At 44.7% G+C, this 16,562-nt stretch overlaps 1 protein-coding gene across 1 annotated transcript in view; it reads right to left on the bottom strand.

The window, feature by feature from the left end:
* Positions 1-16,562, bottom strand: part of PTGFRN (prostaglandin F2 receptor inhibitor) — a 77,728-nt gene that overhangs the window by 36,023 nt on the left and 25,143 nt on the right. The window contains exons 2-3 of the mRNA XM_025386965.1: positions 6,829-7,197; positions 3,839-4,252 (exon numbers count right to left, since the gene is read on the bottom strand). Of these exons, the coding sequence (XP_025242750.1) occupies positions 3,839-4,252; positions 6,829-7,197 (783 nt within the window). The remainder of the gene's footprint in view (positions 1-3,838; positions 4,253-6,828; positions 7,198-16,562) is intronic.

Raw genomic sequence — 16,562 nt, 5'->3', positions numbered from 1 at the left:
TACAAAAAATTAGCTGGGCTTGGTGGCGGGCGCCTGTAGTCCCAGCTACTCAGGAGGCTGAGGCAGGAGAATGGCGTGAACCTGGGAGGCAGAGCTTGCAGTGAGCCGAGATCACGCCAGTGCACTCCAGCCTGGGTGTGACAGAGACTCTGTCTCAAAAAAAAAAAAAAAAAAAAGACTATAAAACTAAAATTATACATTCTCCATGTGCATGATGAAACTTGGGTGATTTTACAGAAAAGGAAGGTTTGGTTCTGACTGGTACATATTGTTAACTGGGGGCTAGGGAATAGGGCAGCAGAAGTGAGGGTGAAACTGTCTAAGGGATAAATGGGAAAAATCCTAACAGAAGGGCCAGGAAAGTGAAACCAGACAATTTTCCTTGAGTCAAGTCTTCAAAATGTAATGTACTGAGAGTATCATTTATTTCTTAGCTATACCCACATAAAAGCCAATCATAAAACATATCCTAAAACTAAAATACGATGATTTTTCGATTATCTGCACTACTGTCCTTTCTCATTTGTGTGGATAATTAAAAGCAGACTATATTTAGATGAAGTATTTAGTGTCACAGATTCAAGACAGATCTAGTTCCAGCATTCCCCTGTCAAAGCTTTCACGTGGAAACATTTTATTCTATTCAGAAGATTTTAAAAGAGCATCTGTAATCTGAGTAGAAAAACATCAACTTGTGAAATGCCCGGGAACAATTACTTAGATGACAAGTACCAAGCACCTCCCAGGGGATTCAAGCAGAGGCACGGCCCTGGCCTTCTAGCAAGTCGCTGGCATCAACAGCATTGCACTGGCCCCAGTAAGTTCAGGGACCCAATTCAGAAAAGACCAACTCCAAAGCCCATGCTCTTTGGCGTAAATTACTTTCATATGAATATGTCCAAAGCCTGACAATATTTCAAACAAATATTTCAAGTCAAGTTCAAGATCCATCTAGACAGAAGACAGAAAATGAGGTGGGCACAGTATTAGAAAAGGGAATTTAAAAGTTCATTTTCTCCTTCCACCTAGTCTTATTCTTTCTCTCCCTCACCTCTTTAAAGGGGCCAAAAGTAACCTGAGGGTATCATTTGAGAGGACTAAGTATGGAAACTGCTGCCCTTAGCCAGGCTCTGCAGTTTGAACCATTCTACAGTCAAAGCTTGTGGCCAGAAACCCTGGAATCCTGCTGCAGTCACCTCTGCCAGGACTTCAGCTACTGGAAGTAAAAGACGACTCAGGAGGGAGTCGGGTCAGTGAAGAAGTACTTAACAAGCAGCTGTGGACTCTTTGGATGGAGAAAACAGAGTCTCAGGTTCAGAAAATATTGGCAGGGATGTCTCTTCAGCTGTGTAGTTCACTTTGTAATTTTCTCTGTGTAAGTGGCTCAATATCTTGTCACATCACTAACCAGAGGTCCCACACATTCTGGATTTGGGAGTTTACTGCTGGGAGATAGGATGGAGTAGGTTAAAGGAAAATAAAGGACCAGTTCTAAGTATTTGTAATGAAAGAAGGGACCTCAGACAAAGCCTGTGGTGGGGCAGGTTCTCTGTCCGTGAATATAACTAAATCCATAAATCAGACACAAAGTTTGCAGTAACCAGACCACTCCCATGACAGGGAGGAGGGGCTGGAGAGGAGGCTCACTGCCACATGGGTAGCACAGCTTCACTCTGTGCCATTTATCATAACAATGTGATAAGAATATATAAGCAGCCAGCTACGGATAGTGCAGGTGTGCACAAGAAGAGAAGGACCATAAGCCTAGTGTGGCGGTTCTTAGCCTGGGGTCCACAAAGAGAATTCAGAGAGTCTATGAACTTGGATGGGAAAAAACTCCATCTTTGTTTTTATTAATCTGCACCTGAAATATAGCATCTCCTCCCACTGTGAAAGTAAGCAACAAACCAGTATAGTATTGCCTGTGTCTGGGACTACCCCAAATAGAAATCACAGATACCTTCCCATCACATTACAGTTGCTGCAGACATCCTGAAATATCATGTATACTCATTACTATTCAGAAAGTACAGTTGTCATTAAGCCTGCCACTATCTTATTATCAATGCACTAATAAAGCTACATAATATTACTACAAAACCAATTTGCTTTACAAGCATTTTGATAACTTTCTATATAATTATTTTCCTTTGTCATTTTGTGTACTGTATTTTATGAATTAAAACATGGTAATTCTGAGAAAAGGTCTGCAGGTTTCAAAAGGCTGTCGAAAAGTCTCATGGCACGGAAAGATTACGAACGCTGTTTCATCTGAGAGCCAGATATTACCTGCCTAATAAGTTCAGAGTGTTCAAGTCTCTTAGGTAGATATTACAGGTCTTGTGGTGTGTTTGAAACAAAGAAATGTCTTTACAATTCATATTCTTTCATAAAAGTGTAACTTTCTACAAAGCTGAAACTCTTAACTCTTCTGCCTCATTAAAAGAGTTGTTTGATGCAAGTTTAATATACAGAGGTTTCTTAGGGCAGATTCCAGAGCAATCACTTCTGATCAGGAAGGTAACCTAAGTCCATCTGGAAAGCGATTTCTGCAGCCACTGGAGCCCAGATTGACCGGTAATGAGCAGCTCCTTTCCTCGATGGCCACAGTCACTCAAGAACTTCAGACCTGCTTTTACACCACCCACTTTTCCAAATCCAGGTTCTGTGCTGTGGTATAAGTGCAGAGTAAAGAGCTCAGGACAATGCAGCTTCAGAGACAAAATATTCCCCCTGCATATTGTTTCCTGCTTTCCTTCCCGTCTGAACAACAGAGATGCCACATATTCACATTCATGCTCAGGAAATGAGTCCACCAAGGTCTTCCCAGTTTAAAAAACAGAAGGCAGCAGCAACAGCAGCAAAGTACTCTGAGATCTGAAGATGTCAGACTCGCAGAAAACCAAGGATATCCATTCATCCTGAGCAATGACATTGCCCTGCCTTGGTCTCTATACACTGTCTCTGTGAAGCCTGAAGCTCCACAGTCCATGGGAACAAGCCTCAAATACCTCTGACCTAAGGGCCCAGAACAGAGCTGAGCACACAGTAGGTTCTCCATTGATGCTGGCTGGACAATGAGTCAACAATAGCATATTTTCCTTTTATTTTTATGTGTTTTCTAAAACGCATTTTGTATTTTCTTAATTACTTCTATAACTGCAGTAGATGGTTGGGAAACAAAAAAAAAAAGCTGATTCACAGATGACAGGACAAAGGGCTTCTTGTATAGACCCCATGACTGGATGCTCCTGTGGTCTGTATGACACAGGAAAGCAAGTGGCCCTGCTCTGGAGAGCTCCTTCCACTACCAGGAAAGGCACATCTGAGGGGACCGAAGGGCAGGCCTACAGGATACAAGTTAGATGAAAGGTTTTGGGATGAGCCAGGCACACACCCCAACAGCTGCAGAGAAAGGCAGGTCCAAGGACTCAGGAAACACCAAATCCGATAAAGCTTAGGGGGCAGGGTGTGGCACCTTCACCCCAAAGCCCCACTGAACACCAAGCCCCACCTAATCTGGCTGAGGGACTGCGGCACCTAAACTCTGAATGAAAGATCTGCCTTCGTGTTACGTGCAGGCTGTGGTTTTCCACGGACATGAATTTAGATAAAAACAGCTGCGAAGCAAAACAGGCATCCTCAGCACAAAACAAATGCACCCCCATACACACCTCCAGCCTCTCAACACCCTACTCCCTTCTCCCCTAAAAATAAGGCCTCACATGGGAAGCAGAAACAGTTGTCAGAAGGCCATGGGGCTCCCTGGCCCAGTTCTTTATACCACTATCATTAGTCACAAAATAACAGCACCTATAATGCATCGTTTCCAGCTCACCTGTCGGCTGGATCACCACGGTGGCAACTTCTACGGCCTTTTCTTGGATTTCCTGCCAGTTGCCCTGCTCGGCGATCCACTCGCTGACGATACACCTGTAGGAGCCCTGGTCGGCGGACAGAGCCCGGGACACGGAGAGGCGGTAGGCGTCACTGCCCACAGTGTCGAGGCGCACGTCCCCACTGTGGTAGCGCTGCTCATACCCCAGGCCCGGGTGGAACCTGCCCTCGTGGGTCAGGGCGAGCACGTTCCGCCGGGCCGGGCCGCGGTGCAGCTCCCACAGCAGCGCCAGGTGCGTGTGCAGCGGCGAGGCGGAGGAGGCGGTGCAGCGCAGCTCGAAGGGCTCCCCCTCCCGCAGGCTCAGGCTCGGCGGGGGACGCGCGCTGGGTCCCACGTGCAGGGAGTCGGCCAGCACTGCGGAGACACAAAGCTGGGTCAGCAGCCCATCCACACCGACCCCAGCCAGCAAGGGCCAGTCCACCGCTGCAACCACAATTTCCTCCTTCCTCCCCCATTCCAGGGCCCGGATGGGCACGTTTTCCCATTTGGATTTATCTGTAATCTCAATTGACTTTCTGACTTGAAAAAGAAAAATAAAGGTACCAAAAAACCCCATGCTAGAAGTGGATGGTGAAAACTCCCTGTGGGAGTCGTGCCTTGGGGATGGGATGTGCTTCTGCCACCCTTAAGGAAAGTTACTTTACCCCTCTGTGCCTCAGTTTCCTAAAAGGGGTATGACAGCTGGACCTTTGTCATAGAGTTGGCACGAGAGTTAAGTTAAACAGGGCAAGTTCCCAGGACCGTGCCTGGCACTCAGCAGTCATGATAAAACATTGGGTATGACTGTCAAACATTTCTTTGGTTAGGACTAGGGCTAGGGTAGGGAGCCCGCAGAATCTGCAGATAAAGTGACCTTCTAGACTTAAAGTAGCAAGATCCACCGGGGAGAAAGGATGGCATGAGCTGCCTGTGGCTTGCAGCCTGGGGAATGACCAAGAATGTCCAGGGTGAACACAGCATATCCACATGATAGGAACCGGCCCAGGCACTTCTACAGTCTAGAAAAAGGGGGCGGTGATCAAGTAAGTATCGCTGGTGTATTCAGGAAAAAAGCAGTAAGCGATGGATACTGCTACTCTGGTAACCAGAAAGGGGGCCACTACCAAGGAGCAGGAAACATCTATCAGGCTTGTCGATGAGCTGGCTAAGAGGACCCTCCAACACCACTATTCATCATCTCTTTGGTTTTTTTCCCCCAATTCCACACTCAGAAACTAATTCAGTGTCCTTGAGAAGGGGCTATTCTAGATAACATTTAAAAGCTGCTACATTTTTAGGAGGACGCATCCCGAAGACCCATCTCTACTGCAAAATAAATATAATGACCTTCTAGTATATATATATCAGTCTGTGAGTCTGGCTAATATGACTCAGTTCTCAAGGCCAGCTCATCTCTCAGAGCACAGATGAATGGTTTCAAGAGCCATGAAGCTGCAGGCCAGGCAGACCCTGGACCACACATGGCAACCATCAGAGGCTCCACCTGGGCAGCAGTCAGTCTCTCTCATGGTCATCCATTGCTTTCCTCACCCAAGAAAGGCCTCCTCTTGTGTCTCCTGCCTTCCACAGACAGCAGAAGAGGCTGAAAGACACTGGAGGAAGTGGGATGGGGGTAGGGGAATTCTCCCCTTACCATCCCTCCCACTCAAGAGGAGACTCCAAGGGGATACAAGGGTGCGTCTGGCTTAACGAAAAGGTGGCATGTGGCATTATTTAGCTCCAATACCAGAGTGTCTTTTTCTAAAAAACATGTCCGGGATTTTCTATAGGAATAAAGAGGTAGGTTGGGTGTTTCATTACTTCTTTAATGGACATGGCAGTTTTATCCCCTGATGAGTCTAGTGAGGGAACAGTCTCTGAGCTATGGTAGGGTTGTACAAGTCATGAGGGAATGAATGCCTCAATCAACCCTCGCTTTTTATATCACCATGTGCATTTTCTACTTTCTGATAATTACATACATTCTGACCCAGACATAAATCCTTTTGGGAACAAGGCAGGGTACAAATAAATGCACAATTAAGTAACAATAACAACAAATTATAATGTTTCTATTTTCTTAGCCCCAAATTAAAATGATTTGTTCTTGCTCGTTTACTAATTAGCTGTGTGATTTTAGGCAAGTAATTAACCTATGCTCTTCCATTTTCTCATGTATAAATTAGGGAAATATTCTGCCCTATTTTGATTGGGTTCAGAGAATTGAATGTGTGAGTACATCTAAAAGGACTTGGAAAATGAAACAAACAAACAAAACCCCCAAAACAAATCCCAAAACATTCCAGGTACATAAGGTGTAATTATTTGCAAAGCTAGGTCAATAAGCTAGTAGAGACCACATCTTCTTTCTCTACATATAACACATACAACTTCTGGTACAAACACGTACTTTTAAATCATGAAAGTCACAGAGAAAGACATGAACTTTGAAGTGCCTGTTATTCCCACAAACCTGAGCATCATTAACATGACCATCCCCTTCCTGTCACTAACCACTGAATGCTTACCATGGCACTGCTCTAAGGCTTTACACCTGGTAACTCACCTGTCCTCACAACCTTTAAGGTTAGAGGAGGAAGCTGAGGCATGTAACATGCCCACAGCCATGCAGCTGACAAGTAGTAGAGCCAGCAACTGGACTAAACAAGCACAGGCAACCTCACTCCAGAGCCAGCTCTCCACCACTGCATCATGCTGCCTCCACCTCACTGGGCATAGGGTGGCTCAGAACCATACTGGAGTGAAGAGAAAGGGCCATCTAAGGTCATCTGGCCCATCCCTGCCTTTAATCAGGTAAGTCATGATTATTCCCCTGGACAGAGGAGGGAGGAGAGCCTCAGAGAAATTAAGTCTCTTGACAAAGTCAACCACAGCCCAGGGGCAGAGAAAGGTGTGGCCCCTGGCATAACAAGCCCATGTGAGGACTGTACCTTTAACCTGCACTGTGTCCTCATAGTTTCCCTGGACAGTGGCATCTGTGCTGGGGGTTGAACATTTGTAGTGGCCTTGGTCTGAAGGCTGGACGTTCTTTATGTGGAGCTCCACGGCGTCGTTGGCAGTCCGCCTTAACAGGATCTCGCCCCTCTGCAGCCGCTCCTGGTACAGCTGGGCTGGGAACCCCACCTCCCAGGTGCTTGCAAGCTCCACAAAGCTGCTCCCCAAAGATGAGAAGCTCCAGTCAAAGTTTTGCTCACTGGGGCCATCATAGTCACTGACGTTGCAGGGGATGACCAGCTCAGTGCCCACCACTCGAACCAGGGTCCCTGTGGGGACTCTCACCACACGGCCTCGACAAAGAGCTGCAATGATAAGAGATGAAAGGCAGGTCTTTAATCACAGAAAGTCTTCTCAGGACAAATGTGGCAAACCTGTGGATGCTCCTGCTCACAGGCATGGCAGAAACATGATAGCCAAACCACCAGGGAAAATGTGTCTATGCAGAAGGTTAAGCCTGTCCCTTAAATAATGAGCCAGGAATGCAACCTCAAAATGAGCACCTCTCACACAACCAGTTTCCCAGGACTAAGAGGGAGGAAGATAAGCATTAAAAGCAGGTTGACCGTAAACCTCAATAGTTTCTTCCCTCCAGTTACTATTTAACACACCCTAACCACTCGATGTGATGTAAAAATATTTTAGGTTTTGTGTGAAAGAAAAGCGCACAGCTAGTCAAGTGTTTACATTTCTGCCCACCCTATATCAGCCCTCATCCCTAGAGACCATTATTCCCTGGGGCTCCTGAGACCTGATTTACAATGACGGATGCCAATTTTTAAATCCTAGAGCAGCCTGCTGATAAAATGATTTAACTCCTGTTATCTGACATTGCCTATAAATTAATTTTAAAATATGATGATTTTACCAAGTATTAATTTTCTATTTTCTGGCTCATTTCCTTCTCTACTCTTTGTTCTGATCTAAATTCAGAATGAGGATGGGGAAGCACAAAGGGAGAGAGGCAGGCTGGTTGCTGGGTGTTCTTAGGAATGCAGCAGCTGGTTGCCAGGGATAAGCCCAGTGGACACAGACAAGACTTCACTAGCTTTTCCTTCCCTAAGAGTGTGCAATTCCCAGGCCTCTCTGGTAGGGACCCTACGACTGGCACCTGTGAGTCCTTTAAGATGTCTCCACTGCAATCAACTTCAGCATGATTTTGCAGTGTATTTACTACCTGTTTAGCATTTCAATTGCACCAAATAAACACATATGGCTCCTTCTTGATGTTCTTGCAACAATATATAAAAGAGAAAGTACGTCTGAAATCAAGGAGACCTAAGTTTCAATCTGAGACCTCTCTTACCTTTGACTTCTGCCACTATGAATTGGGACAAGAAGGCTTCACTGAGTTAATGAAATAAAATGTCTAGGTGAGAGTCTGCCATGTAATAAGGGCTCCAGGAAACGGGAACCTTTTATTAATATTGTATGTTTATCATTTTTTATAGGTTGAACTGTGTCCCCATCCAAAATTCCTATGTGAAACTTCTAGCCCCCAGTACCCCAGAATGCGACCATATTTGGCAGCAGGGTTGTCACAGATAGAATTAGTTGTGATGAGGTCATACTGGAATAGGGTGAGCCCCTAATCCAATATGACTGTATCCTTAAAAAGTGGGTAATTTGGACACACACATGCCCACAGGGAGAAAGCCACATGAAGATAAGGCAGAGATTAAGCAGATATGGCTACAAGCCAAGGAGCGCCACAAATTGCCAGCAAGCCACCAGAAGCTAAGGGAGAAGCATGGAACAGATTCTCCCTGTCAGCCCTCTGCAGGAACCGCCCCCAACACCTTGATCTTAGACTTCTGGCATTGTGAGGCAATAAATGTCTGTTTAAGCAACCTGGTTCATGGTACTTTGTTGCGGCAGCTCTAGCAAACTAATCTACTACTGCCACTGTTTTTTCACGGGTTTAATTCATGTTTTCAAATTCTGGGTTGCCACCCTTTAGTGGCTTGTGAAATGAATTTATAGTAGTCGTGACCAGCATGTGCATGTTTTTAAAGACAAAATTAAACCAAATAGAAAATACTAAATATTAGTACATTGCATTTAGTAAGAGATAAATATTGTTTCATTACATTTTGTTAAGTTAACAAAAGTATGTGTGTACCAGAAGATGATGAAAACCTTATACCTTAATTTGAGTCACGGTTAAAAAAAAAAGATCACCGTGTTAAAGCTATCTCGTTTTCTCCACCTATTATTATTTACTTTGAGAAGCGAAACAGGAAGTATCCATGTAAGAAAAAAGGTGATGGGGAAGAGTGTGCGTTCTGAGAAGGGGCTAACTGACTGCCTTCCCCTCCCAGCCCATCTGGGGGGCAGGTCCAGACTGAACTCCAGCTCAAAGAAAAGTTGCTGAACCCTAAATCACATTACTCTCCCTAAAAATAAAATAAAGTTATGGGTGCTGGCAACTTAGAAGAACTATGGGTCACATATCTTTCTGCAGAGAATGATTGAACCAACCCCACATACTGTTGAGGAGTAGTGCTGGAATGTGATACTTCTTTCTTTCCTTCCATCTATCTTCCCTTCCTTCCTTTTCTTCCCTTCTTTCTTTCTTTCCCCCTTCTTTTACTCCCTTCCTTTCTCTTCCCTTCTTCCTTCCTTCCTTTTTTTTTTTTTTTTCTTTTTTTTTGTTGCCCAGGCTGGAGTGCAGTGGCATGATCACAGCTCCCTGCAGCCTCAACCTTCTGAGCTAATGCGATCCTCCCACCTCAGCCTCATGAGTAGCTGGGACCACAGGTGCACACCACCACACCCAGCTATTTTTCCACTTTTTCGTAGAGATGGGGTCTCGCTATTTCGCCCAGGCTGGTCTCAAACTCCCAGGTTCAAGCAATCCTCCAACCTTGGCCTCCCACGGTGCTGAGATTATAGGCATGAGCCAGCCCACCTAGCCCATGCTACTTCTAAGGCAACTCAGTGGCTCAGGATGACACCCTGACCTCACACCTGTTAATTCTGGCAACCATGAGGCAGACCCGCAGTGGCTGCCCAGCTTTAACTGTCTTAGATGAGGCTGACAAGTACCCCCAGTCCCACATATGGGCACTGGGGCTAAAACCAGGTAAATCAGAATTCTCCTGGCTCTTTTTTGCTGAAGCTTCTTAGAGGCTTTAGCTTCCAGTGGAATCAAGGTAATATAAAGATGATGTACTCTAAACTGCACATAGGTGGGTCTCCTGACCATGAGGAGAAGTCATCCATAGGAGAAGAGACCCAGGCCCAGGACCCAGCACCTGAACGACAGAGGTCAGAAAGCCACCCCAGTCACTGCCGAATGGCAGCATCTGAGCTGTTGGATCCAGTCATGCCTTCTATACCATTCCCAACGCAATCGAACACGCACTCTCTTGTGCAAGAATGTACACCCACACATACACACAACCCCACACCCCTTTCCCTGGACATTTTAGTTTATTGCAATTCCATTCATCCCCACTTATGTTTGTTTTCTAAAATTTTTGTTTGTTTTGAAACAGAGTCCCACTCTGTCACCCAGGCTGGAGTGTAGTGGCACAACTGTAGCTCACTCAACTCCTGGACTCAAACGATCTTCCTACCTCAGCTTCTTGGGCAGCTGGGACTAAAGGCGCCATAACACCATGCCCAGCTAGTCTTTAAAAATTTTTTGTAGAGATGGGGTCTTGCTAGGTCGGTCTCAAAATCTTGGCCTTGTGATATGGTTTGGCTATGTCCCCACCCAAATCTCGTCTTGAATTCCCATGTGTTGTGGGAGGGACCCAGTGGGAGGTAACTGAATCATGGGGGCAGGTCTTTTTCGTGCTGTTCTCATGATAATGAATAAGTCTCACGAGATCTGATGGTTATAAAAAGGGGAGTTTCCCTACAGAAGCCCTTTTCTCTTTGCCTGCCGCCATCCACGTAAGGTGGGACTTGCTCCTCCTTGCCTTCCGCCATGATTGTGAGGCTTCCCCAGCCATGTGGACTGTAAGTCCAATTAAACCTTTCTTTTGTAAATTGCCCAGTCTTGAGTATGTCTTTAACGGAAGCAATGAAAATGGACTGATACAGTAAATTGGCACCAGTAGAGTGGGGTGTTGCTGAAAAGATACCCAAAAATGTGGAAGCAATTTTGGAACTGGATAACAGGCAGAGGTTGAACAGTTTGGAGGGCTCGGAAGAAGACAGGAAAATGTGGGAAAGTTTGGAACTTCCTAGAGACTTGTTGAACGGCTTTGACCAAAAGCCTGATAACGATATGGACAATAAGGTCCCAGGTGAGGTGGTCGCAGATGGAGATTAGGAACTTGTTGGGAACTGGAGCAAAGGCGACTCTCGTTATGTTTTAGCAAAGAGAATGGCAGCATTTTGCCCCTGCCCTAGAGACCTGTGGGACTTTGAACTTGAGAGAGATGATTTAGGGTATCTGGTGGAAGAAATTTCTAAGCAGCAAAGCATTCAAGAGGTGGCTTGGGTGCTATTAAAGGCATTCAGTTTTATAAGGGAAGCAGAGCATAAAAGTTTGGAAAATTTACCTGACAATGTAATAGAAAAGAAAAATCCATTTTCTGAGAAGAAATTCAAGCCAGCTGTAGAAATCTGCAATAAGTAACGAGCAGCCTAATGTTAATCCCTCAGACAATGGGGAAAATGTCTCCAGGGCATGTCAGAGGTCTTCATGGCAGCCCCTCCCATTACAAACCAGAGTAGAAAAAGTGGTTTCATGGGCCGGGCCCAGGGTCCCTGTGCTGTGTGCAGCCTAGGGACTTGGTACTGCTCCAGCCATGGCTGAAAGGGGCCAATGCAGTGCTTGGGACACGGCTTCAGAGGGTGCAAGCCCCAAGCCTTGGCAGCTTCCACGTGGTGTCAAGCCTGTGAGTGCACAGAAGTCAAGAATTAGGGTTTCGGAAACTCCTCCTCAATTTCAGATGTATGGAAACACCTGGATGAAAGGCGTAAGTTTGCTGCAGGGGCGGGGCTCTCATGGAGAACCTCTGCTAGGGCAGTGCGGAAAAGGAAATGTGGGGCCAGTACCCCCACACAAGAGTCCCTACTGGGGCATGGCCTAGTGGAGCTGTGAGAAGAGGGCCACCATCCTCCAGACCCCAGAACGGTAGATCCACCAACAGCTTGTACCATTCACCTGCAGAAGCCAGTGACACTCAATGCCAGCCTGTGAAAGCAGCCGGGAGGGAGGCAGTACCCTGCAAAACCTCAGGGGCAGAGCTGCCCAAGACCATCGGAACCCACCTCTTGCATTAGCGTGACCTGGATGTGAGACATGGAGTCAACGGAGTTCATTCTGGAGTTTTAAGATTTGACTACCATACTGGATTTTAGAGTTGCATGGGGCCTGTAGCCCCTTTGTTTTAGCCAAATTCTCCCATTTGGAATAGCTGTATTCACCGAATGCCTGTACCCACATTGTATCTAGGAAGTAACTAACCTGCATTTGATTTTACAGGCCCATAGGCAGAAGGGACTTGCCTTGTCTCAAATGAGACTTTGAACTGTGGAATTGTGAGTTAATGTTGAAATGAGTTAAGACTTTGGGGGACTGTTGGGAAGGCACGATTGGTTTTGAAATGTGAGGACATGAGATTTGGAAGGGGCCAGGGGCAGAATGATATGGTTTGGCTACGTCCCCACCCAAATCTCATCTTGAATTCCCACGTTGTGGGAGGGACCCAGCAGGAGGTAACTGAATCATGGGGGCAGGTCTTTCCCGTGCTGTTCTCATGATAATGAGTACTCTCATGAGATCTGACGGTTATAAAAAGGGGAGTTTCCCTGCACAAGTGCTCCTCTCTTTGTCTGCCACCATCCACGTAAGATGTCACTTGCTCCTCCTTGCCTTGCACCATGATTGTGAGGCTTCCCCAGCCACATAGAACTATAAGTCCATTAAACCTCTTTCTTTTGTAAATTGCCCAGTCTTGGGTATGTCTTTATCAGCAACGTGAAAACGGACTAATACACCTTGGCCTCCCAGAGTGCTGGGATTATAGCATTACAGCCACCAAGCCCAGCCTACTTACGTTTCTTAAAGTAAAGGTAATTTCTGTCACTGGCAACTCAAAGAACATTGAAATAATATATCACTACCCAGCAGTGACTAATTCTCTGAAGCCATCATTACCACAGTTCACAAAGAAATGAGGTGATCACTTTTTTACATTTAATTCTTGAGACAACCAGACAATTCTGAATCTCCCAAAGAGATCTTCTAGAAGAAAGCATCATGGTGGAGACTCTTTAGAGGCAAAACAGCCTTGTGCTTAACCCTCTTGTGCCTCAGTTTCCTCATGTGTGAAATGAAGACCATGGTCACCACACTCCCTGAGGGCTGTGGTAAGGATTAAATGAGGAAATGCACTTACAACACTCACGATCCCTGGCCTGTGGCAAGGGGCTGCGGTTATGTGCTGGGCAGGCCACCTCTAAGATAAACCTGATCATAATCATTCACCTTGCTTCCTCGGCTAGGTTTACAGAGGAATTTCCTAATGTGCTCATCTTTTCCATTCCTATCTGTTGTCAAGAAGCTGGCCAGGGTGGACAACCTATCCACAAGCATGAGACTGCATCCTTGTAAGGTCTCTATCTTTATCCTTAGTGATGAGAGCTTTAGAAACTGATTCATCTCCTTGTCTGGACTCTCTAATCCTTCCACAGGGCTGCCAAAATCATATTTTCCACATACAAATCCAATGTCACTTCACTGATCAAAAGTCTCTAATGGCTCCTTATCACCTATAGGACAAAATCAACCTATCAGCCTCCCCCATCGCTGTCACCCCGGCCCAGGCCAGCACCCCTCTCATCTGCATTACTGCAATGTCCCTTACTGGTCTCCTGGCTTCCATTCTTGTTCTCTACTCTCAACACAGCTAAGTGATCTTTGAAAAATTTAAGTTGGGTTATATCTTACTCTGGTCAGAGGTCTCCAATCCCTTCCCATCTCATTCAGATGAAAGCTGAAATCCTTACAGAGGCAATCCTTACAGGACCTGGCCTTTTTTGTTTCTTGGATCTCCTGTCTATTCCTCTTCCTTCACTATACTCCAGCCATGCTCTGCTCCCAAGGTTTCACCCACTGCAACCTCAAGGCCCTTGCACATTTCCTCAGTCCAGGACACTCTCAGACATTCATCCCACTGGTTCCTTCACCAGCTTCAGATCTGTATTCTAATGTCCCCTCTTAATGTGGCCTTTCCTGACCACCCTAAAGTGGCACATCCCCATTCTTGCTCCTGCCAAATTTTCTCCTTATCCATTATTACTAAAATACTTTATGAACATTTATGTTTTTACTATTTTTTTTCCCCCTAGTAGAATGTAAGTTCTATATGAGTAGTGATTTTTGTTCTGTCCATTGCTGAATGGCAGTGCCTAGAACAGGACCTGGTAAAATAGTAGTTGTTCAATAAATATTTGTTGAATGAATGAATGAATAAAAGACATACAAGACCATTCATGATCTGGCTCATGGCTACTACTTTAGCTGCATCTCCGACTGTTCTCCCACTCTCTGATGCTTCTATCCCACAAAACAAACATCTCTTCACTTTCTGGAAATGCCATGCTCTCTAGTGCTTCATGGCCTCTGCTTTCATGCCTCCATCACCTGGAATACCCTCTCATCAATCTCTTCACCCTCTCGCAAGAGGCAGCTGCAGCACCACCTCCTCTGTGAAGCCTTCCCCAACTCCCCTAGGATCACTTAGGTATTCCTTCCTTCACGTTCCAACTCAACCTGCAAAAGTACCTTCAACATCGGCTATATGATAGCGCCACTGGGAAAAGTAAAGCAGATATGAACAGATGCTTGAAAGATCAAATTCTAATCTGAAAAGATATAAACCTGAGCAATGTCTTGCATGCAGAACTAGGATGCCTCCCTCATCCATGCAAATCAAGATTTTAAATTTTGGTAACAGAATTTCAAATTGCCACCAAGTAATCTGGTATTTAGCACAGATTTCTTGTAATATTGTTAAATAACAGCTAATGGTATTTAAAAATAAATATAACTTGGAAAAAATACAGCATATGGCTCTTTTCAAATCAAAAAGAATATCTACATAGCCACATGTTGCCAATTTTTGTCAAAACCTTTTGTAACAGTTGATAACTGAGGGAAAAAGAGGAAAAGAAAATTTTTCTCTGTTTTTCCAAGTTCTACCAGTGTTCAAACTGAAAGTCCCAAACACTTCTTTACCTGAACTGTATTAGTTTAGATCCCCATAAAAACATCGTTACTAAGTAACAATCTTGAATTATGGCTTCGTTTGTTTTCAGGAGTCAATATAAGAAACCTTCATAGGAAAAACATTTGTCAGTCTTAAAAGTCCTATTGAGGACACTACTGGGTGGTTCAATGACACAAAAATCCACATAATAAAATTCCATTAAAATTTAATACCAGAAAAAAAAATACCTGTTGATGGACCATTGTACATTATTTCCCAAAAAACAAGAACTACACAGGTTTCTCTTACCTCTCAGGGCAGTTACCACAGCCTCAGAGTACCTTTGATACCCAAGACAAAATAAGGGCACTTTGATTATCAGCTTTGTGCAGTGTTTCCGTCTATGTATGTGTATTTCATTGGAAGTTGACTCAAATATTTGGGGGTGGTAAGCAGAGTTTAAATTTCAAAAGACCAATACTTGAGATTTCTACTTTTAGATTTTTGCTTTTTGCTATGATAGAGTAGCTAATATCAGATCACTCCGCACCCCCCGCCCCTACCCTCACTCCCACTACAGAAACCATAAAAGACAGATAAAAGCTAACTGAATGCAGTGGTGAACAATCAAGGCAGCCAGGCTCAAGGGTCCAAGATCACAGAAAGATTCTGAGGTGGACTCAACAATACCCACTGCCTTTTCTCTTCAGATATTTGCTATTTTTAAGTGGTGCAGGCTAGAAACCAAGTAGAAGTTAGTAACTCAGAGCTTCCAGCACCTTGTGGGGCCAAGAAGACAACTGGAGTTCAGGGATACTAAGAAGGTCAGAGTTTGAGGAGCAAGATCCTAGGAAAAAAAAAAGGCAACAGCAGAGAAGTGAGCTTGACATACTACATTGCTTTCCCCACAAGGTAACTGACATTATGAAAGATACATTGAAGGGTATGGGGAGGTGGCAAGTGGCTGAGAAGCTAAGCAGAAAATAAACACTAGGGGGCTAAAAGCTTAAGTAAAATTTTTGACCATCTCACAATATGGGGAAACAAAAACTAGAATTCTGAGTCCACAAAGGAAGGTGGTAAACACTCAGATTTTCAGTTACAACCCTGGAAGGGCTATGCTCTTGGAATAAGAGCAAAGCAGAAAAAGCAACTAGCTCTCATCAAGACGGAAAGACAGTCTCAAAGCATCTCAGTTCCTCACTGGATAAAGATGAGCTTCTCTTACTCTACAGGCCTGTTAGGAAAAAAGTAAATCTTCTCAGATAGAAGATAACATCATATAGAGCCACTACAATTTTTCAGTGTTCAATCAAAACTTACCAGGTATTCCAGATGACAGAACCAAATGAGTAAAAACAAAAGAGAAAAAATAGACAAATAGAAACAGACCTGCAGGGATCCAGATATTGGTTTTATCAGACATAGATTGTAAACTAACTATAATTAATTTACTAAAGAAATAGAAAACAGGATTTCACCCAAACTGAAATATA

This window comes from Theropithecus gelada, chromosome 1 (genome assembly GCF_003255815.1).
Source record: "Theropithecus gelada isolate Dixy chromosome 1, Tgel_1.0, whole genome shotgun sequence".
Classification (NCBI taxonomy): Eukaryota; Metazoa; Chordata; class Mammalia; order Primates; family Cercopithecidae; genus Theropithecus; species Theropithecus gelada.
Note: the sequence above shows the minus strand (reverse complement) of the source record. Positions and strands in the feature narration are given on the sequence as shown.